General features: G+C 36.3%; 5 protein-coding genes and 1 non-coding gene across 6 annotated transcripts; 4 read left to right on the top strand and 2 right to left on the bottom strand.

Moving 5' to 3' along the window:
- Positions 1–206: 206 nt before the first annotated feature.
- LOC125219671 (uncharacterized) lies at positions 207–1,858 on the top strand. The gene is made up of 2 exons (XM_048121717.2): positions 207–980; positions 1,069–1,858. The coding sequence occupies exons 1-2, from the start codon at positions 621–623 to the stop codon at positions 1,678–1,680; spliced, it is 972 nt and encodes a 323-aa protein (XP_047977674.1). The 5' UTR covers positions 207–620; the 3' UTR covers positions 1,681–1,858.
- Positions 1,859–3,500: 1,642 nt separating this feature from the next.
- On the top strand, positions 3,501–5,757 carry LOC125219667 (F-box protein CPR1-like). The gene is made up of 2 exons (XM_048121710.2): positions 3,501–4,543; positions 4,654–5,757. The coding sequence occupies exons 1-2, from the start codon at positions 4,115–4,117 to the stop codon at positions 5,569–5,571; spliced, it is 1,347 nt and encodes a 448-aa protein (XP_047977667.2). The 5' UTR covers positions 3,501–4,114; the 3' UTR covers positions 5,572–5,757.
- A 1,595-nt stretch (positions 5,758–7,352) lies between these two features.
- LOC125219668 (F-box protein CPR1-like) lies at positions 7,353–9,208 on the top strand. Its single transcript, XM_048121713.2, has 2 exons — positions 7,353–7,506; positions 7,865–9,208. The coding sequence occupies exon 2, from the start codon at positions 7,969–7,971 to the stop codon at positions 9,097–9,099; it is 1,131 nt and encodes a 376-aa protein (XP_047977670.1). The 5' UTR covers positions 7,353–7,506; positions 7,865–7,968; the 3' UTR covers positions 9,100–9,208.
- A 1,361-nt stretch (positions 9,209–10,569) lies between these two features.
- On the top strand, positions 10,570–12,139 carry LOC125219670 (putative glucan endo-1,3-beta-glucosidase BG3). Its single transcript, XM_048121716.2, has 2 exons — positions 10,570–10,715; positions 10,926–12,139. The coding sequence occupies exons 1-2, from the start codon at positions 10,637–10,639 to the stop codon at positions 11,948–11,950; spliced, it is 1,104 nt and encodes a 367-aa protein (XP_047977673.1). The 5' UTR covers positions 10,570–10,636; the 3' UTR covers positions 11,951–12,139.
- Positions 12,140–12,557: 418 nt separating this feature from the next.
- Positions 12,558–19,718, bottom strand: LOC125219662 (uncharacterized). The gene is made up of 6 exons (XM_048121706.2): positions 19,241–19,718; positions 18,959–19,102; positions 18,795–18,866; positions 18,305–18,376; positions 13,172–15,169; positions 12,558–13,073 (listed from the first exon to the last, which is right to left on the bottom strand). The coding sequence occupies exons 1-6, from the start codon at positions 19,656–19,658 to the stop codon at positions 12,718–12,720; spliced, it is 3,060 nt and encodes a 1,019-aa protein (XP_047977663.1). The 5' UTR covers positions 19,659–19,718; the 3' UTR covers positions 12,558–12,717.
- A 966-nt stretch (positions 19,719–20,684) lies between these two features.
- TRNAS-GCU (transfer RNA serine (anticodon GCU)) lies at positions 20,685–20,766 on the bottom strand. The gene has a single exon. It is a non-coding gene; the product is annotated as a tRNA-Ser (tRNA).
- Between the last annotated feature and the right edge of the window lie 426 nt (positions 20,767–21,192).

Genomic DNA, 21,192 nt, shown 5'->3' with positions numbered 1-21,192 from the left:
GTAAGATGCTTGAACTAAAATTTTGTAAAAGTGTAAGATGACCAGCATTTACTAGGTTTAGAAAACAAGAGTGCTAAAAAAGATTTCAATCCAAGTCAAACATGGCATTACAGCACAATGAACACAATCTAACATCATAAATAAGATTAGAGAAAAGGGAAGGCAGGCATAAATATATGCTTCACACTAACTTTAACAATTTTTATCTTCTTTTTTCCTTTTTGTTCCTGCCAATCTCCACATAATCAATAATGATAAACCACTTTGTTGCAGTTGCATAAAACAAAGCCATTCTCTCTCTAAAAGAATAGGAAAAAGAAGAAGTTTCAACTCCCTCAAGTTTTTCTCAAGTTACCCTTTTTCTTTTCTCCTTCCCATTAAACTATGAAAATGGCAGATTACTAATCATCCTTTCCCCTCTATAGGAAACATTCATCATTGCGCCCAACAATCCTTTTCAACCATAGAAACCTGTGAGCTTCCAAGATTTGATTTTCCTTCCTTCCATGCCTTCTCTCTCTCATCCTCCACCAATTTAAATATCATAGTCTCTGCAACTATTCTCCTCCTCCCAATTCAGCCCTTTAAAGTTCCAACCTCTTCTTGCCTCCCTCCCTCCTATGATGGATGCTTCTTCCACCAACTCTGTCAATGGCTTCTACAACTTCCTTACTCGAGGCATAGACGATCTCGAACGAGCTTTCTTATCGAGCAACTTCATGTCAATCCAGTTCCTCCAAAGAGTGCTCTCCCTTTTAAGATCCTCCCACAACCAGCTCACCCTTTTGGTCCAAAAACTCCACTTGCCCGTTGGAGAAAAGTGGCTTGATGAATACATGGACGAGAGCTCCAAGCTTTGGGAGGTTTGCCAAATCCTCAAAACAGGGATTTCAGGCATGGAAAACTACTACTCCGCCGGCCTCAACATCATCTCCTCTCTCGACAGCCATCGCCATTTGAGCCCCCAGCTTTCTCGCCAGGTAAAAACCACAGCCCAGCGAGAATAAAATCATGAATAAAGATTGGATTTTTATCTAATTTGATTTACTGGGGCATTTCGTCGAACAGGTAATCCGCGCCATATCAGGATGCAGGAGAGAGGCGGTGGGGCTGCAAGAGGATAACCGGTCACTCACAGAGACGAGAATCGAACCTCTATCTCTCAAATTCGACGCCAACACCTCCGTGGAATCGCGGCTGCACGGATTCAACGGATTCCGCGGCGTGCTCTACGCGATGAGGAATGTGAGTTCACTCCTATCAACGATTCTCCTCAACGGATTGGTCTATTTCTGGCCGGAATCGAATTCCCCCAATTTCAACGGATACGACGACTGCGTCCTGTTCGGATCGTCGCTCATGATCTCCACGGCGCGGCTGCAGCAGCGGGTGGCGGCGGAGATCGGGCAAATGGCGGCCCGGCCAGGTGTTCAGATGTACGAATTCCGGCGGTCGAAGGCCGCCATGGACGAGCTGAGGTCGGAGCTGGAGAAACGGTGCTCGCAGGGGATGGTGGAGTGGGAATCGGAAGTTGGGGTTAGAGAGATAGTGGAGAATCTGAAGGGCTATTTTGGAGTTTTGCGAGGTGGGACCGAGAATATCGTTGGGCAGCTTGATGATTTCTTCGATGATATTGTTGACGGGAGGAAGAAGCTCTTGGATTTCTGCAGCCATAGGTAGAGAAAATAAGAAAAAAATGTGGTAGCTTTTTTTGTAATGTCAAGAAATTTCAAGAAATGGGAAGGATAAAAAAAAGACAAAAATGAAAATGTTAGGTTAGATTTGTAGTTTGTTTTTGCACTCATGTTTGTCTAGTTTTTACCCCTTTCCCCTTCAATTATTCTCATTTCTTTTTGTATTTTAGTGTTTAAAATTATTTAGGCTGGAGTAGAAATTTTGTGAGTGATTATCACAAATTTTGCTACACTTCATTCGAGTCTTTATGTCAAATATTTTAGTATTAGTTACTAATTCAGTAGGAGTATTTTATTTGATAGAGTACAAGTAAGAAGATTTGATTGGCAGCTAAATTTGGGGGGTGCAAACAGGGCCTTTTTTCTACTGACATACCCAAAGAGGATTCTTTTTGAAAAAACAAACTTTAGCTGCAAAAAAAAACAAGGTTTTTAGATATTGAAGAATGAGGGTTCAATTTTCCTAGTTAAAAATAGCTGGAAATGTAAACAACAAGCTGTAATGCAATACTACTAGAAAACAGAGAGCAGATATGAAACAAGCACAAAAGTAGTTTCGTCTCTGTTTCTGTTTATGTTTCCCATAAAAGAGAGCAGTGGAAAAAAGTGAAATGGAAACTTCTGAGTACACAAACAAGGGGGGGACAAAAAAGAATAAATCTTGACCCATCTCATTTATATATCTGGATTACTTTATTACTCCACATTTTAAATTTTACTCCAAGTATCTGTCTTTGGAAAAAAACACTCCATACATAGGTGGTTATGACAATAACTGCTAATTCCAGTAGAATAAAAATGATGAAAGTGGAGTTGGGACAGTAATAAAAATGGGTGTTGGATTCCTGGATTTGGCATTAATGCCAAATGCAAATTCATTTTTTCATTTTTTAGCACTCTGTGAAGCTTTTGTCTGTTCCAGTTCAACTTGACAGCAATGGATTTGATGATGAAAGTACTGTCTTCTCAGAAGTCAGAACCCTTTCTCTTCTCTCTCACACACACACAAACAAAGGGACAAGAAAAGAAACACACATACATCAATTCCAAGAGTAATTTTTGTTGGCATTGTCTTCCTCTTTATGGAGGGCAGCATTATAGTAATAACACTAAACTGAAAAAGATTGTTTTGGAGTCACTTTCTTCACCTGCTAACCGGATCTCATGCTTTTTGTCGCTTGCCGGAAATTCATGCACTACCTCTTTTTAAATCACTGCTTAATTAAAAATTCCTATAATCTTAGAGTCAAAACATGGATCATAACTACAAAATAATAAAATAAAATGTCTAAATTGACTTCTTTGTTAATCAATGGCCATATTATGTCTTCTAAATATGGTACTATACAAGATTTAATAAGGCTTTCCTTATCGATTCCAAAAATTTAATTCTTTATGTTACCTCATCAACTTAAATAAATTGTTGCCAAGAATGATCTCAACAACAAAATCCTACTACCAGTCTATCAGATGAAGAGTGAAAGAAATTCCTCAAAAAAAGAAGAGAGAAGTAAACATAATTACGAAAAAAAAAAAAGAAATCCCCACACTTAAACAAATCGTATACTCCTTGTTTATGAGAAGCTATCTGATTTAATTAATTTAGTAGCCAATAGGCAATATGCTATTATTATTTGATTTATTTAGTACTCCTACTAGTATATACGAAAATAAAAAAGTCCAATATAATTGTTTAAAGTGAAGCCCATTTTTGTTAGTTAAAAGGCCCATCCCATTTATGTTCGAAAGCGTGATGTACCGATTTAGAATTTCTTTTATGGTAAATTAAAGAAAAAAAAACATAAGGTTTGATTGTAATTGAGGCCCACGACTTTCATCGTCTTCGTCATATGAACAGAACCCGTCGTCTATCTATCTACGCTTCTTGTTTCCGCCATTTCCTCTTCATTAGGCCGCAGGTATGTTTCTTACGAAGAGGTGTTTTGCAATTTTTCACAAATTATGCAGTAGCTACAGTGCTACCCCATATTTGAGTAGCAGCTGTTCAAAATGGGGGATTTGAGATGCGTTATGATTGAGGCTGTTTTTAACTGGACTCGAGACTAAAATTTAATACCAATCCCTAAGTGTTATGTCTTTGGGAAACATTATTTTGAGCAGAATTTTTCATTAGCTGATATCCCCGCTGGGATTGATTTTTTATATTTTTCTTTGATGTTAAGACCCTTTTTTGCATTTCTCACTTATTATTTGGAGGGTAAGCATATTACGAAGTGAGTTGGGTTTTGTTGAGCAAGCTTTGTTGATTGATAGTGAAAACATTGAGCTAGTCAAATCTTTCACAAGACGTTTCTATGACCATAGAGACTTGTTCAAAGTGATGTCTCTACATATACTACACTTGGACAGCAATCCCGATCACCGGTATTTCAAGAAACTCCCTAAATCTCTCTCCAAAAATGAAACCAGATTTCTTCAAATATCTCCCATCAGAAATCAGCACAAACATCCTTTCCAGACTCCCTCTTCGAACCATCGCCATAAGCAAGTGTGTCTGCAAACCATGGCTCCGTCTCCTAACAACAGATGACTTCATCAAATCCCATCTCGCTAAATCCGACCCCTGCCTAGCTCTCTCCACGCCAGAAGAACACTCAACCTCACTCGCAGTCTACCAACTCAACGACCATCAAAATCTCAATCACCACGATCTTCATTACAATCCACTCACCAAGTTTGATTTCCCTCACACCTCAACTATAATATGCTCCGCCAACGGCCTTCTTTTTCTACGGGGTTCCGGTGAAACTCATTATGTATGCAATCCAATCACCCGTCAACACACCGAGCTCCATTGCCCTCAAGAAATAATCAAACCATATCGAAAGGTAGTCAATGGCTTCTATATTTCTTTAAGTTTTTCTTTTTGGTCAAAAATATATTTTTATTTTAGCTACTTCTTAATTTTTTTTTTGCGTCTGTCCCTGGCTCCCTGCAGATAGTAAACTATCCCGAGATTCTTGGGGATTCTCGCTACGCTTATCCACATTTTGTCAGTTATGGATTTGGCGTGAGCAAAGTAAGTGACCAATATAAAGTGGTTCGGATTTACCTCGACTCCGTCATAGTTCATGGAAACAATGGAAGCTTCTCAGGTAGAAGGGTGATACCTAAAGCTGATTGCCACGTCCACACTCTAGGAACAGGGCAGTGGAGGCGGGTGGAGCCTGGTCCCCTCCTTCTCGAGTACACTTATCGCTCCACATGCGTGTTCCTTAACGGTAATCTTCACTGGGTAGCATCGGACAGCGATGAGAAATTGTGGATTTCCTGCTTTGATCTTGAAACGGAGAGCTTCAGCTACTTGTCGATTCCTCCCATTTTTCAAGAGAGCTTTGAGCTCGTGCCGGGTTTGTCTACTTTGGGGGAGTGCCTGTGTTTGTGTGATCAGACTATGGAAGAGGAGACTGTGATTTGGGTGATGAAGGAGTATGGTGTCGAGGAATCTTGGACGAAAGAGTATACGATGAGGTTGAACGACGGAGATGAAATTTATGTTGAAGGGTGGGAGCTTGTTTACCCAATCAAAGTTTTTGAAGATGGTGATATTTTGATGTTGGTCGAAGACACCCAACTCTTGTACTACTCCGCCAAGAATGAGACGGTTGGACAGGTTGGAATCGTTGGTGCAGCTTCTGGCTCCATTCTTTTCACTCCCACTTTTCTCTCACTCAAAAGTTTGGGAGTGGAGAGTGTTGTTGAAGAGGTCAGGAATGAGTTGGAAGAGTCTATGGGGAACCAGGAGACGGAACCTGTGCTGAATTACGACAAGGCGAGTCCAACGCCTTCGTCGTCGGTCAGGAAAAGAAGGTCCTCGCGCCGAACACGGCCACGGACCAAGTACGGAACACCGTGAAGCAGAGGGTTTGGTGGTCCGATGATGAGGAGGAGGAAGATGGTTTAAGGTAGTGTATTAGGATAATTTATCGCTTGCTTTTAAATGGTACTATATTAATGTAGAATTATGACAATTTTCCACCGTAATTTTACTGATTTTTGACAGATTTAGAAGTTAAATGAAGTTATTTTCGTTTTATTTAAATTGAGTTTGTGATGTTTTAATGGTTTAATAGTAAATTCAGTGGTTGAGAGTAGCATAGTTGCAGAAGTATTCTCAATTTCGTTGCTACATTGTATTTGGTGAAAGAATCTGTGATTTGTTTAGAAATTAGAATGGCCTTGATAACGATGTATGATCTCAGTTTGCAGATTAGAGTTGATTATTGGCTAATATTTGTTTGATTCTGCAAAACTGGAGTTTAAAGCTTTCATGTTCTTCATTGAGTGTTCTTCGTTGAAAATGAGGCTTCTAGGAATAGGTTTCTCACATTTCCTTGAACATCTGCTTCTAGTTTGTGTATAGTCTCAGAATTAGATTCAAGCACAACTCCAACCTAAACTTTGTATAGTCTCATAATTAGATTCGTGCGAAACTGAATTAGAAAGAGAAGAAGGCTTTGTTTCTATTTAGTTTTTCAAGAATAATAATTTTATTATTCTAATATAAAAATTAAATTTTGTAAATAAAATGCATAAATGAGTCAAAACTTAATGTCTAAGACCAAAATTATAAAAACGTCATATGTTTAGGACCACATTTGACTCTTACTCTTTAGTTTATAGACGTTTTTTCTTTTTTCTTGTTGTATTCTCAAATTCTATTGTACTAGTAATAAATTAGTGAGATATTAATATTTAAATCATAATTTTTGACCACTTCTGGCCAATCCTATAATTTAGAAATTAAAATATAACATCATAAATGTTTAATTTTCAAAATTGTCTTAAAATGTTTGAAATAAAAAGTAATACTATTAATATAATGTGACAATAAAACATCGTTGGATAAGATGATGTCATTTTATTTAGTAACCACATCGATTTATCTGAAATGATGTAGTTTTATGTTAGATCAGTTTCGATTTTCCATTATAGGATGGTTTCTAAAAGAAATAAAAAGTACTCCCTTCGTGCAGGATAATTCGGGTCACTTTGACTGGGCACGAGTTTTAAGAATTGTAATGAAAAGTGGGTTGAAAAAGTTAGTGGAATGTGGGTCCTACCTTTATATATTAATTTTATAATAAAATATGAGTAGAAATGAATTAGTGGATATGGGATCCACTACCAAAAATGGTAAAAGTGAAGTGGGACAAATTATGTGGGACGGACCGAAATGGAAAATTGGGACGAATTATCCGGGACGGAGGGAGTACTCCATAATTTCGCGTTTCAGTTTTTAGTATTATTTAAATAATTATTATCCCTAAATTCTTGTATATTTGCTTTTTCAAAGAAACTCGTGGCATTTGTTCCTGAAAAAGAAAGAAAGTAGTACACATTAATTTCACTTGCATAAGCCAATAGGGGACTGACATCCACTTTATAATTTATATGAACTTATTGTCGTTGAATTCCTATTTCACTGAATTTAAATTCATTGACTACCTCTTTTAATAAATTAATTATTAATCTAGAAATTACGTTAATAAAATCTCACGGTCGTCTTGATTTATAGAAGTTCACATTTTTTTTTGTTTTAATTTTGAAGTTTCGAAGTTGTATTGTAATAGTAATAATTACTTTACTTTACCTAAAAACATACTAGTAAGAAAAGAAAATACTCGAAAATAGGAGTATTAATTCCAACCTAACCGTTACCACTCACCAGTCACAACCGCTACAAAAATTTTAGCTGAATCCTATCGTAATCGTTCCATTTTTATATTCGCGGAAGCACGCCGCCGCCGCCGCCCTAGCTTATTGGAAATCTGAAATCACGGCGGAGCAGGTAAGTTTTCTCGGGTCGTAACATCTCGCAGCTCTGCTCGTTCATTTTTTCTCGACGTTATTTTTCAGATTTGATTTTGGTCTGAGCTATATGATTCTGGATTCTTCTATATGCTTAGCTCTCATTGTTTATTCGATTGCGTTTTTTTGGATTTATGGCAAGATAATTTTGAAGAAATGTTGCTGATTCTGTTTTAACCGATTAGGGTTGCTTATTACGCCCAATTTTGATTTGGTATTTTGTTTAAAGGCCTAGCCCTAGCTTGAAGCGATTTGGTGTTAGAAATTGATAAGATACCAAACGTACGTTTAATTTCTTAGATCCACACTCTAATACTGCTGCTGTCTGTTCTTTTTAGGTAGAGAAATGATGAATAAATTGGGATAACATTTGCAGACTACAGTGATCTGGATATTTAGTTCTTAATCTCATTTTATGGACTAAAGCCAGAACAAACTCGAAATGAGGAAAGAATTCTTTGCGAATTTACCGTTAGAAATCACCACTGATATCCTCTCGAGACTCCCCCCTAGAGCTGTTGTTAGCTGCAAGTGTGTTTGCAAGTCATGGCTGAAGCTGCTCAACTCTCACGAGTTTGTGAAGTCTCATCTTTCTAAGTCAGTCCCGGGGATGGCTGTTGTCCGGTCTTGTGTGGAGTCTAACTCGTACGAAGTTTTTGAATTTGAAGACAGCCTTGATCTTGAACACCATCATCTCCGCTACAGATTGGTCACCAAGTTTGCTTTCCCTTTTGCGGAAGTGATACGAGGTTCAGCTAATGGGTTGCTATTTCTGACCGGTGACCAACCTTCTGATCTTTACATTTGCAACCCTATAACACGGCACTACATCAAGCTCCGCCCAGACGTGGACTCGGTCTACTCGTTATCTCAAATCGTTGCGTATGGATTTGGAGTGTCCAGGGTGACTGGCCAACATAAGGCGGTTAGGATTGTCTACGACTATGATCTAGAAACAGAGGATTCGCTTAGAGTTACCAAATCTCAATGTGAGGTATACACTCTTGGAACACGAACATGGAGAAGCGTCATACCTGGTGCCCTGCTAATGTATGATACATTTGGGATATTTCTTAATGGAAATCTTCACTGGTTGGTGGTAGATCCAAATGCCCCATCACAGATTTCTTGCTTTGATCTTGAAACAGAGTTTTTCACCACCTTCTCTCATCCTCCTCTTTTGGCGAATGGAGGGTTTGTCGGGAACCTATCAGTTCTGGCAGGTAGCCTATGCTTATGTGATAATTCATCCGAAGACAAAATTGTCATCTGGGTGATGAGGGAATATAGGGTCGAGACGACTTGGGCAAAGGAGTACATCATCAGCAAAGATCCCGATCTTTGTGGAGCTTATGTGCTTGTTTTCCCTATCAAAGTTTTCGAAGATGGTGACATCTTGATGGAGTGTGAAGACTTTGTCCTGTTCTACTACTCGGACAAGACTAAAACTACGCATAAGATTGAAATGTTCGAGGCTCGTGGCGGAAATCATTCCCGGATCGATGCAATCCTCCACACCCCGAGCTTTATGTCGCTGAGAGGTTTCGAAATGGAGGACGTGAATTCGTTCTGAGCTCGAAGCTTCTTACTTAAGGTAGCATATTCGTATTAGTTGTAATATGCTCAGACTTCAGGATGCGCAATGTATTTGTTCTAATAATCCAACTAAATTTTTATTATTAGTCCAGATTCATTTTAGAATAGATTTTTTGTAAATAAAGTAATTAAAAAGAGATGAGTGAACTAAAGAAATGAGAAAAATATCGTTCGACTTTAATATGGGATAAAACTTTAGAGTAGTACATTTATCTCCACTCACCTAAAGAAAGATAGCAGGGTTCGGAAAAAGCAAATTTGAAGAAGAAATGAAGAATAGTCCACAACTTTAGCATCTGTATAAAGTAAAATTGTCGGATTAAATTGATAACAGTACATAGACTACACAAAAAATCCAAATGTGATCAACAATGATTGATGTATTATAATGTTTTTTTATCAACTTTTCTGAAATCATGACTGTCCTTCTAATTAGATACTCCATATAGTATGGTGAAATATGGATATGATGCTACGTTAATAAAGTTAACCATCATCAAATAAGTGATATTACAAATTAGTGAGTGGAATGCAACTTTAGTGAAAAGCAAAGACTGCTATACTCATCAATGTTCTTCTGGTTAACAATTAATACAGAAACACATGATGCACGATCATATAATATATAGTAGTACTACTAATCTTTTTCCTTTTAAAAAAGGAGCATAGGCTCCACCAATCAATTCTTTTCTTATTTTTGTACGTAAAGTTATTGTATTATTGTAGTATCCATCACCAGGTCCGATACTAAGAAAATTATCATTTCGAATTCTCAAACTCAAATTTAGAAAATTTAGCTTTCACTAAGTTTTTTAGTAATTGATTGTTGTTTCAGGTGTAATTTGGGAAAGAACAACTGTCGTAATTTCTGCGTGATTGTGACTTTATCAAAGTACAAATTATATAGAATGTTAAATCAAACAATTTTCAGCGCGCAGCTACAGCTACATAAATCCACAGCCAAACTTAAAAAAGAGTTCTATGCTGACACAAAATTTAGATATGCTTCCGTTAGTACGATAAAATGACTTAGCTAAAAATTGTGCAGCCAAGTCGTTAACTTCACTCCCCAATCATTGTTACTAAATTAAGTTACTATTTTGAGTAAACTTTAAATCATGTCTCTCAAAAATAAACATTGAATTTTTAGAAATTTTGACTACATATATTTATTATTCTTAAAAATTCCAAGTTGAGGATTTTTTTTTGAAGTTGACTCTATTATTTTTCTAGAAAAATTATGAAAATTTGTCAAATTCTAGAACATAAATTTCTACTTATGATTCATCGTACAATTTTTTTAAAAAATATGTGAGATAAATGTAAATAAATCCTTAATTTAACGCTGGATGAATACGGATTTGATGAAAATTCAGTGTCATCTATTTACCCTTATAACGTGACGCACAGTTAACCCTTGTAAAGTGGAATCAGTATTCTATAAAACCGAGGTTCGGGGACATAACTAATGCAACTCACAGAAAATCATTGGTGTTTGTTTGTTTGGATTCTCCATGGCTTCCACCGACAATGACTTCAAACTTACAATGCTCCTATTCTGTCTCCTCTTACTCACCTCCTTTCATCTCACAGGTAATGAATCTACTTCATTCCCATATACATCTACTTAGTATGATGCCATTACACATTTCTTTCCTCTTTGATGGTTACTATTAAAATTTGGTACATACATAAAACAAAAGAAATGATTTGGAGGGCTTTAGCCTACTCCAGAGATGCGACCCCATCTAGCTCCGTCACTTTTTGACCGATTTTGACCCGTTTGTTGGCACATGCATGCAGCTGGGCAGGTGGGCACCTTCTACGGAAGACTGGGTAACAACCTGCCCAGCTCAGCCGCCACGGTGCGCCTATACCAGCAGAACAACATCCGCAGGATGCGCCTGTTCGACCCGCACGGCCCCACTCTCCGCGCCCTCAACGGCACCAACATCCGCCTCATGATGGGCGTGTCGCACTCCGACCTCCGCGACCTGGCCAACTGCCCCCAGGCCGCGAGCGCGTGGGTCCGCCGCAACATCCTCCGCTTCCCCAACGTCACCTTCCGCCAGATCATCGTGGGGAACGAGATCGACCCCGCCTCGGAGCTGGGGCCCTTCGTCTTCCCGGCCATCCAGAACGTGTACCGCGCCGTGCGCGCCGCGGGCCTGGGAGGGCAGATCAAGGTCTCCACTTCCATCAGCATAAACCTGCTGACCCGCTACAGCCCCCCGCAGGCCGCCAGGTTCAAGTGCAGCGTGAACTGGTTCATCAGGCCGATCGTGGAGTTCGTGACGGAGACTAACGCGCCCTTGCATTTCAACGTCTTCCCCTTCTACGCCTACCTCAACGATCGCAGGAACATAAACCTCTCCTTCGCGCTCCTGCAGCCCAACAGCGGCGTGGTCCTCGGCGGCGTCTACTACGACAATCTCTTCTACGTCATCTACGACGCGTTCATCGCGGCCGTGGATAAGATCATCGCCCAGGCGCCGCAGCTCTCCCTCAATGGAATAGGCGAGGAGAAGAAAACTCCGGACGGACGTCATTCGGGGTCGAGTGGTCATGGTTCAGACGGAAGTCACCCAGGTCGTAGTATCGATGCTCTAACTGACGGCCCCATCAACACGCTCCAAAACGCCAGAATCTACATCAACAATTTGATGCGGGTGGTCAGGAACGGGACGCCCATGAGGCCCGCCCGCCCTATAGAGACCTACATAGTGTCCATGTTCGATGAGAATCTGAGGCCCGGCCCCTCCTACGATAGGACTTTCGGTATCTTTTTGCCCAACGGCCAGCCCAAGTTCCCCTTCCGTTTCCGCTAGCTCATGCATCCATGCATCCCATTATTTGTTTTACTTTTATTTTTTGGCGTTATAAGGAGCTTACCCCTACCTGTGTTTCTACAGCTCCATTCTTGTGTTTGTGTGTCATGTTATTTCTAATTAAGATTGGTGCTCCACTCTTGTTTTTTAACTTTGAACAGCAATGCTAAATACTCTCCGTCTTTCCTATTACGTGTCCCATTTTGATGAGCGGAAATGGTTGGAACTAGACTCCTACCTAATTTTATGTATCATGAATTTAAAATAAAATGTGAGTAAATATGATAGTATAAATGAGTCTTGTTATAATACAAAAGAGAAAGAAGATGACTAACACAGGTGACTTTCTTATATGGAGAAGAATTAATTAACAAATGGAAAGTGAATTAGTGAAGTACTTTTTCTTTGTGGAGGGTGAGTTCGAAGTTGCTTTTGTTTTAACAATTCTTACTTTTTTTCATGGAGTATTAGTTGTAAATGCTTCTTACCTTTTTTTAAGCTTTTCTTTTATATATGCAAGTTGCTTTTATTTAAATACCATGTGGTATTTTTTATTGACACATCCAATCAAATTGTTCTCATTGATCTACACTCTAAGTACACTGTATCCTTACAATTATTTGGATTGAAAACAATAGCAAATTCATGACACCAACCTAATAAACACACTAGCAAACAGGCATAGAAAATCAGCAAACAAACCATACTCGACAAACCAAATTAATTCACCTACAAAAACTAGTATTAATTATTTTACAATGCAAGTGTCACTTGCCATGCTTCGTCTCGTCTACTGTAAAATCCGCTTTGATCTTCTGAAGAGCAACTACTACATGCTTCATGTTAGTTCTTTTCTCACATGAAAAGGCTAAACATTTGATTGCCAATTCGAAAATAGATGTCACACATTGGAATGAATGTCCATCTTCTATTGATATCAAACCAGATGCCACAATTTCCCTTATTGCATTTTCTTGTAATGCATTTTCCACCCACTCCTTTATGTTCATCGTGTCGTTGAACATATCATCTGTTGGCTTCTTGCTAGTAAACATCTCCAGTAATAGTATCCCATAACTGTATACATCTCCACTTGTAGATACCTTTCCTTCTAATCCCAGCTCTATTAAATGAATTTCACATATTCAGATGCATCATAAAATATTACCAACACTAATTTTAAGGGAAAATTTAACAATTTAATAGGATTACATGCATTACCTGGTGCTGCATAACCAACTGTTGCCCAGTTTGAAGTATGAACTGCAACCTCGTCATTGTCAAAGAGCTTGGAAATGCCAAAATCACCAATACGAGCAGTCATATCTGCATCGAGCAACACATTGTTTGGCTTTATATCACAGTGGACAACAGCATATGTATGATAGTGATGAAGGTATTCCAAGGCTGATGCCACATCTATTGCTATGTTCAGTCTCTGCACGAGATCTAGAAAATACTTGGGCGAATGAAGCCATTTCTCCAAGCTTCCATGCGGCATATATTCAAGAATCAAGGCTTTGAAATCAGGGTTACTACAACAACCAAGTATCTTCACCAAGTTCCGATGCCGAATGGTGCTCAATATCCGACTCTCAGTCTCAAAGCTCTTGGTAGCTCTTTCGTGTTGCAAGTTGAACACTTTGACTGCAACTTGTATCCCATTTCCAAGCGCCATCTTGTATACGGCTCCCATGCCTCCTCGTCCGAGTAGGTTTAACTCACTAAAGGAACTTGTCTCCTTAATGATTTCCCTTTCTGAAACTGTGATCCAACCAAGATCCACCTTTTGATCCTCGGTTGTATTAGTTGGTTTCTCTTGAGGCACCCTCCATCTTCTTATGACAATGTGTATGCCAACCACCACAATCATAAATGCAACAAAGGGAGGAACAACATATTTCATTATTACACCAAAACTCTTCGATGAATGACTTCCCTTGCAAGATGGCACTTGAAATCTTTCCACACCACAAAGGCCAGAGTTGTTCACAAATGACTGAGCACTAATATTGGAAAAACCACCAGGAATTCTCCCTTCCAATCGATTACACGACACATTAAAGAAGTCAAGATCAAGCTTCCCCAACAAGTCAGGTATTAAACCAGAAAGATGATTGTTAGAAAGATCCAATGTCTCCAACACCTTGAGCTTCCCCACTGATGGGGGGATGGTTCCATTCAACAAATTACTCGATAGATTCAGATCCTTCAGCGATTGACAAGCTTCGATTTCGCTGGGAATAGAGCCTGAAAACATGTTAGACGACAAGTCCAACGTGTAGACAGCCTTCAACCTTCCTATCTCATATGGTATCCGACCAGTGAAATTGTTTGAAGACATACTTAGTTCTAAAAGATCCGGAAGATTCACCAAGTTTGAAGGAAGCGTGGAATTCAACTTGTTCGAATCAAGCCAAACTCTTCTCAGAGATTTAACATCCCCCAAACATTCAGGTATTGGACCAGTTAGCTTATTCCCACCCAAGAAAAGCTCCATCAATTCACTCATATTGCAAACATCAGTAGGGATATATCCTCCAAGCTTGTTATCATAAAGGTAGAGCTTCCCGAGTTGCTTCAACTTCCCCAACGTTGCCGGGATGAACCCTTGGAGTTCATTCATTGATAAATCCAAAATCCTTAAACTGCTTAAATTTCCAAAACCAGAAGGAATGGCTCCACGGATGTTGCAGTTCCACATCGTAAAACTAACAAGAGAAGTCGACAAATTCCCAATGGAAGGTGGGAGGACAGCATTCTTCAATGACATGTCTGATAATTCCAAGTTCTCTAAATCCTGACAGTTAGTTAATGAAGAGAGAAACCCTAATTCTTGATCTGGCGATTGAGATCCGGCCAAATTGTTTCCCCAAAGGCGAAGTATTCGCAACTTTCTTAGACTACCAAAGTCGGGGATTGGGCCGGTGAATGAGTTTGAGGTCAAGTCGATTTTAGTAAGCATCGAAGCATTAGCGATAGAGGTTGGAATTTTTCCACTGAACTTGTTAGAGTTTAAGAGCAGCTCTACGAGACTGCCAAGTGTGAGGCCGATGTCGGGAGGAAGGCTGCCGGAAAAATTATTCTCGCCAAGATCTAATGTCTTGAGGGTTGAGATGTTGAATATGGAAGGAGGGATGGAACCACTTAAGAAATCGTTGAGATATACTTGAATGTACTCCATGTTTATGAGATTCCCAAGCTCTGCCGGTAACTCACCTTTCAAGTTATAATTAATACAAATTCAGAGTGAGAAATCAAATACTACTAAGAGAAAAGGAGCCATTCTAATTTGGTTGATGCATAGGTTTGGAAAAGAAAAAAAATGTCATGAAATTTGATACAGTATAATACCTTGCATAGAACAAGAAGAATGATGGAGTTTAAATCCCATGCACTATTAATTTAGTGGCAATTAAATGTCTTGTTTAGTCCTTTGGGTTGCATATCTTATTTCACTTTACTCTCTTTTGATTCACATTTAATTATAATTAGTCTCTATTTTAGGGTTCTTGCATCACAGACTCCTAATAAAAAAAATATTATCAAACAACCCTAACAAAAAAATATTGTCTGGTTTTTTTTGATTTAAACACCCTCAAATCCTATAAGGGTATTTTTGTCATTCCATTATATTGCTAACATATGATTTCTGCCACATTTCTGTCAATAACTTCTTATATGATTTCTTAATATGTTCTGGTACGTGATTAAAATTTTGTCATTATTTAAACTTTCTAACTTTTTTTAATATAAAGTTTATCATTATCTGCATTAATTAATACACAGTATGTAAATAATAAAATGAGATACTTTCTTCTTTATAAAACTCATTTTCTAGTATTTTTCTGTGTTTCTATTTTCTCTATTTTTCTTTATTTTTTACCTTGATTTACAAATCAATTTTATTTATTATGAAAATATCATAATTTTGTGGTATTAATTTAGAAATTCACAATCTTTTAATTTCAAATACTATTATTAATAAAAAAAAAATTCAAGGACTAAATAGCTAATGTCACATGCTTGAATATTTTAAAAATATTATTTATGTTTCAATTTTATCATGAACAACAAGAAACTATGCAAATTTATATCTAAAGATTGAATGTATATGATGTTGAAAATTTCAGTTTAAACTAAATTAGAATTCCGAATAAAATATCAATTATAAAAATAATCTTAAAGTTAAGGCTTAATTAAGTAACATACATTTTATGATTAGTTAAATTAGCAACAAAGTTTTGGACATAACAAATATTTAATGTGAAATTAGTAATATAGGAAATAGTTGAAATAGTGTTAGAGTGAATAGTGAAATCCACGTACTAATATCATTAGTAGTGTTATGTCTATACATATATAAAAGGCGAGTTTTGGGTGATTTTTGAATATTTATGAATTTTGAGTATAGATTTAAATATTTATAAATATAGGGTGTGAAATTAAATATTTAAGTAGCCGCTAATAAAACATGGAGTAACCGCTTAATTATAAATGACTCCAATATTAAAACCGCTACATTCAAATGAATTGAAACCGCTAAAGAACGAGCTAATCAATTACAATGCTATTATATTGATACTGAGCATACTAAATTATAAAGATGATTACACTATTAGTCAACCAACATAAATATGACGGTCAAATGATGAATTCAAAAAATTAACCACTAATCAATATTATAATCAATTGCATAAAAGTAATGGCCATCCTCTCTTATTTGTCCATCTACACTATAAATATGTAGTATTTGCAAGATTATAATCACTTCTTCATTGTCTTATTTTATTTGTTGAAACCATGGAATTCATCTTCCTTGATAATCTACAACCTAGCAATATTTCGTCACAAAACCAATGTAATCTCCTTAGAATGTATTTTCCTTGACAGGATGGTATGAGTGTCACTTCTTACCTTATTACGGTTTATCTTGCAAAAAAGGTTTTTTCTCAACCAGACATATAGTTCGGTTTATTTTATAATTTTCATTGTAATTTCCATTTCATTTATTGTTGTTTTTTTTCCTTTGATTACAATAGTTAGAGTACGCGTGTATATGGTTCGAGAATTTTATCCTAATTTTTTTACAATTCTTAGAGATGGAAGAATTGTAACATTCTTAACTCGGAACATGTATATAATATTTATCTTCTTCTTAACACAATTTATTATTTCTGTATATTTATATTGTCACTAGCGCTATAATTATATTAAGTGGCGTCACAAAAAATAATATTTTATTACTTATGATGAATTAATAAGTGGTGCATAATATGTGAAGTATATAGCAATGAGATAAGTAAACCTATCAAAATTGAATTTATCAAACAATTAGTTGTTTAAACAAAATAAAATAGTCTACTACCAAATTTTTGTTTACTAATAATATTATTGTTGAAATTAGGATTTGGCACTTAATTAGTCATTTTATATAAAGAATCTAATATCTTATCTATAGGTAATCATGCATGCTGAGTAAGATATATATTATACTATTAAGTATATTTTTACAAAAAGAAAATTTGCAGTATTAAGAATTATAAAGTAGCATAAAAATAGTATATATGTTTCATGTTCCAACAAACCACGTTTAAAAGTGCAATAAATAAAGATAAACGTTCCAACGTTCAAAAGAGTTATCATTATTCATTACTATAATAGTGTTAATTCAACCAATTAATGTAATGTTTTTGTGTAGTTTATCATTTGAATTTTTTTTATGGTCATAATTTTGATCTTTTTAATATTATGAGTTATCGATTTATTATTTAGTTAAAAGTGTGATTTACATTATTTTTAGTAGAGAAATAGGAAGGATTGTTTTAAACATATTTTTTAAAAGTGTCAACACTTGATATAGTCTCTTCATCGTTGTCCAAATAATTATGTTTGTCTTAATTCCATTTCAAATATGTTTACTTTTATGTCTTTAGGTATAAAATGAATTGAGGAGCATATATTTATTTAATTGTTATTATATAGTATATTTTTTTTATTTTTAAATATTATATACTTATATTATTTCTTATTTTAAATAATCAATTAATAATTAAAAACTGTGTATGATGAAAAAATATCCTGTCGTGCATCACACGTGGGTTAAAACTAGTTCTAATTAACTTTCGACCACGATCTTTCACATTTCTTAAATTTTCTTACCAATCCCAAATGAGACTTTTAATGACTCCACAATTTTTCACATTTCTTATTACTCGAAGATCCCAAATGAGAAAGTTAATTATCGATAGAGCGAGTAATAAATAACGGAAGAGCTTTCTATGTAGAAGATGGATTTATTTCGAACTTTGTCAAAATTAAAGAAGAAGAAAAGTCTATAGTGCAAAGACATACCTGATAGCATATTACATTGAAGTTGTAAAGTTTTTAGCTGAGTAAGATTCCCAATTTGCCTTGGTATATGACCTGAATTTCACAACGATAAAGTCATTTCTTTTCGCTAGATAAATACACATATTTCAAATTAATAAATATCAAAATAATATGGTCATATAATCCAAAGTAAATAAAAGTAGGGTGCGTGGGGTTTTTTATTTGTAATTTATTTATATTATGTTTTCCTCAAGGACAGATTAGTCTATTTATACAAAAAGTAGTTAGTGGAGTTTTTATTGTTATAATAAAATGTTGGTGGCTAGATATTTTTGCACTATGATCCCTATTCAAGGTTTCTATCATTGACACATCTAATTAATAACCAAATCAATACCACAATTGCTGTACTATTTAGTTATTCTCTTATACTCCATCATTTGTATAAATGGGTAAGAGACTAGTAAGAAAAATAAATGAAATCTACAAACCCAGTATTTGATTACTCTACCTGTCAAGCTGTTGTTATTAAGTAATAGATGCTCCAAGGAGGTGAGGTGTCCAATTTCTTCCGGTATGCCCCCTATAATAAATATAACACATACAGTTAACCAAAACAATATATATAGTACTTCCAAATTCAATACTCAATAGCACCAAGTTGGTGGAAATTACCTGTCAAATTGTTAAAACGAAGATACAAAACTTGAAGCCTGGTAGTTGAATATTTGAAAATGGGGATATTTCCAGTGAGCCTGTTGTTTCCGAGAGACAGATATTCCAGAGAAGAAATGTTGAAGATGGAAGACGGAATATCACCTGCTTTCTTAATAGTTAATAAGTAAGTGGAGTAATTATTAATTCCAACCAAAATGTCCCATTTCTGTATTTAATAAAAATATTATTGTCTGTAATGAGTGAGACAGATAATTCGAAGTAATTAAGATGAGATGACACCTTCCAGCTTGTTATAAGAAACAGACAAAGTCCGAAGCATGCTCAAATTTCCAATCTGTGTTGGTATGTTTCCGTTGAAGTTGTTGGAGCTAAGGTCAAGAGATTGAAGGAACGTTAAGTTTCCGAGGTGCGGGGCTAGGGTTCCATGGAGGGCGTAGCCGGAGAGGTTGAGGGCCGTGACCCTGTTGAGCTGGCTGCAGGAGACGCCGGTCCAGCTGCAGATGGAGGTGTTTGTGGACCATTTGTTGCTCAGGACGTGGCTCGGGTCGAGAGTGATGGCTTTCTTGAAGGCGAGGAGCGCATCTTGGTCAGTGGCGGAGGTGAGTGCAGGGAGGTTTAATGTCAAGAGCATGAGAGCAAGGAAAGAAATGGGAGAGGTGGTCTCCATTGATCTTTGCTTCAATCTTTGCAAGATCATCAATAGTTTATGTACAAAGTTGGTTAGTGGAGATTCAAAACCAAAAAGGATAGCTTTCTACTTTCCTAAAGCAACTTTGTGAACCACATGTGAAAGTTGCTTCATTTGTTTTTGTCACTATTCCAAAATATATTAACATTTATTTAATCAGAATATATACATCAATAATTTTCATTTAATCAAGAAAGGTGTAGTATCTCAGAATGCCTGTAGATTCACACATTACTTGCAAATTGTCTTGAAGTAGTAGTGCTCAGTGATTTTGGCCGTTTGATGTCATTTTAGGCGCAAAAATGTCAATTTATTTTTTCTCTTCTTAATACTATCAAGATGATGAGAGCATGAGAGAAGGAAAAGAAGAGGTCATCTTCATGAATCACTTGAAAGGTCAAAGGGTAGATGGAGATAAGGATGATTAATTTGTTTCCAAAGTTGGTTAGTGTGAAAAAGAATCATGAAAGAAAAAAAGAAAAAGCCATCTGCTTTCTTAAAGCACCATTTGTGATTTGTGTTTAGATTGGCTCCACTAAATGTATGTGTAGTCTTAATAGTGCTACTTTAGTAAATAATTATATGATACCATACGTCTAAACCTGGCTTTATAAAATAAAATTTGAATTCAACGATTTTTACTAAACATGAATTCGCAGAAAATGTGAAATCTAAATTGAAATTTTCTCGAAAAAAAAAAATCTTTGGATGCATCAATTTTACCACTAAATTTTGGCCTTATTGGCTAAATTAAGTGACACATCATTTAATCATCAAATAATCACTGTCATAATTTAACGTAAGCTTTGATTTGGATAAATGTTTTTTCCAGTATTTTAGACAAAGCACATTTATTATTATTTAGTTTTTCCATCAAATTATCTACTGTCATAATTTATAGTAGTAAGAAGAAGGGTTTGGGTAAACGTTGTTTAAATAAAATACTATACTACTACTACTACTAGTGTACCTATTATTGTCTAACTCAATAATTATTTCTTAATATTTAAAAAGAAAATTTAAGTATAAAAAATTCGTCGCCTGAGAGATTCGAACTCTCGCGGGGAAACCCCATGTACTTAGCAGGCACACGCCTTAACCACTCGGCCAAAGCGACTCAATTATTTTCCAGTTTCTTATATTAAATTAAATCTGCTAATTTCAATAAAGTAGGCTATAAAGGTTAACACAGCAATTAGCTATGAAAATTAAAGTAGCTCTCCAAACGAGGCCCAGGTGATTTGTTGGAATGTCTGAACAATGAAGGGTATGTATTTCTGGACATTCTTGTTTCGCCCAACTATATTTGATTAAATAGTTGAACCACAATAAGTTCATATATATTCTTTTTCTTCAATCTCGCCGGTATTTTTGTGAGGCTCTGCTTATGTTTTACTTGTTTTTAGTCATTTTTCTAAAATGCATAGATCTACTAAATCTAGATTATGTTCGATTTATTTAATACATTTAAAAAATTTCTTATGTTATGAATATAAGTGAGAACCAACAAGATTTAAGTAGTTTTAGAGGCACCTCAACTTTA

Source organism: Salvia hispanica, chromosome 1 (assembly GCF_029641045.1).
Source record: "Salvia hispanica isolate PSC_SH4W2 chromosome 1, Shi_PSC_v1, whole genome shotgun sequence".
NCBI classification, from domain to species: Eukaryota; Viridiplantae; Streptophyta; class Magnoliopsida; order Lamiales; family Lamiaceae; genus Salvia; species Salvia hispanica.
This window is presented reverse-complemented; position numbering and strand designations above follow the sequence as displayed.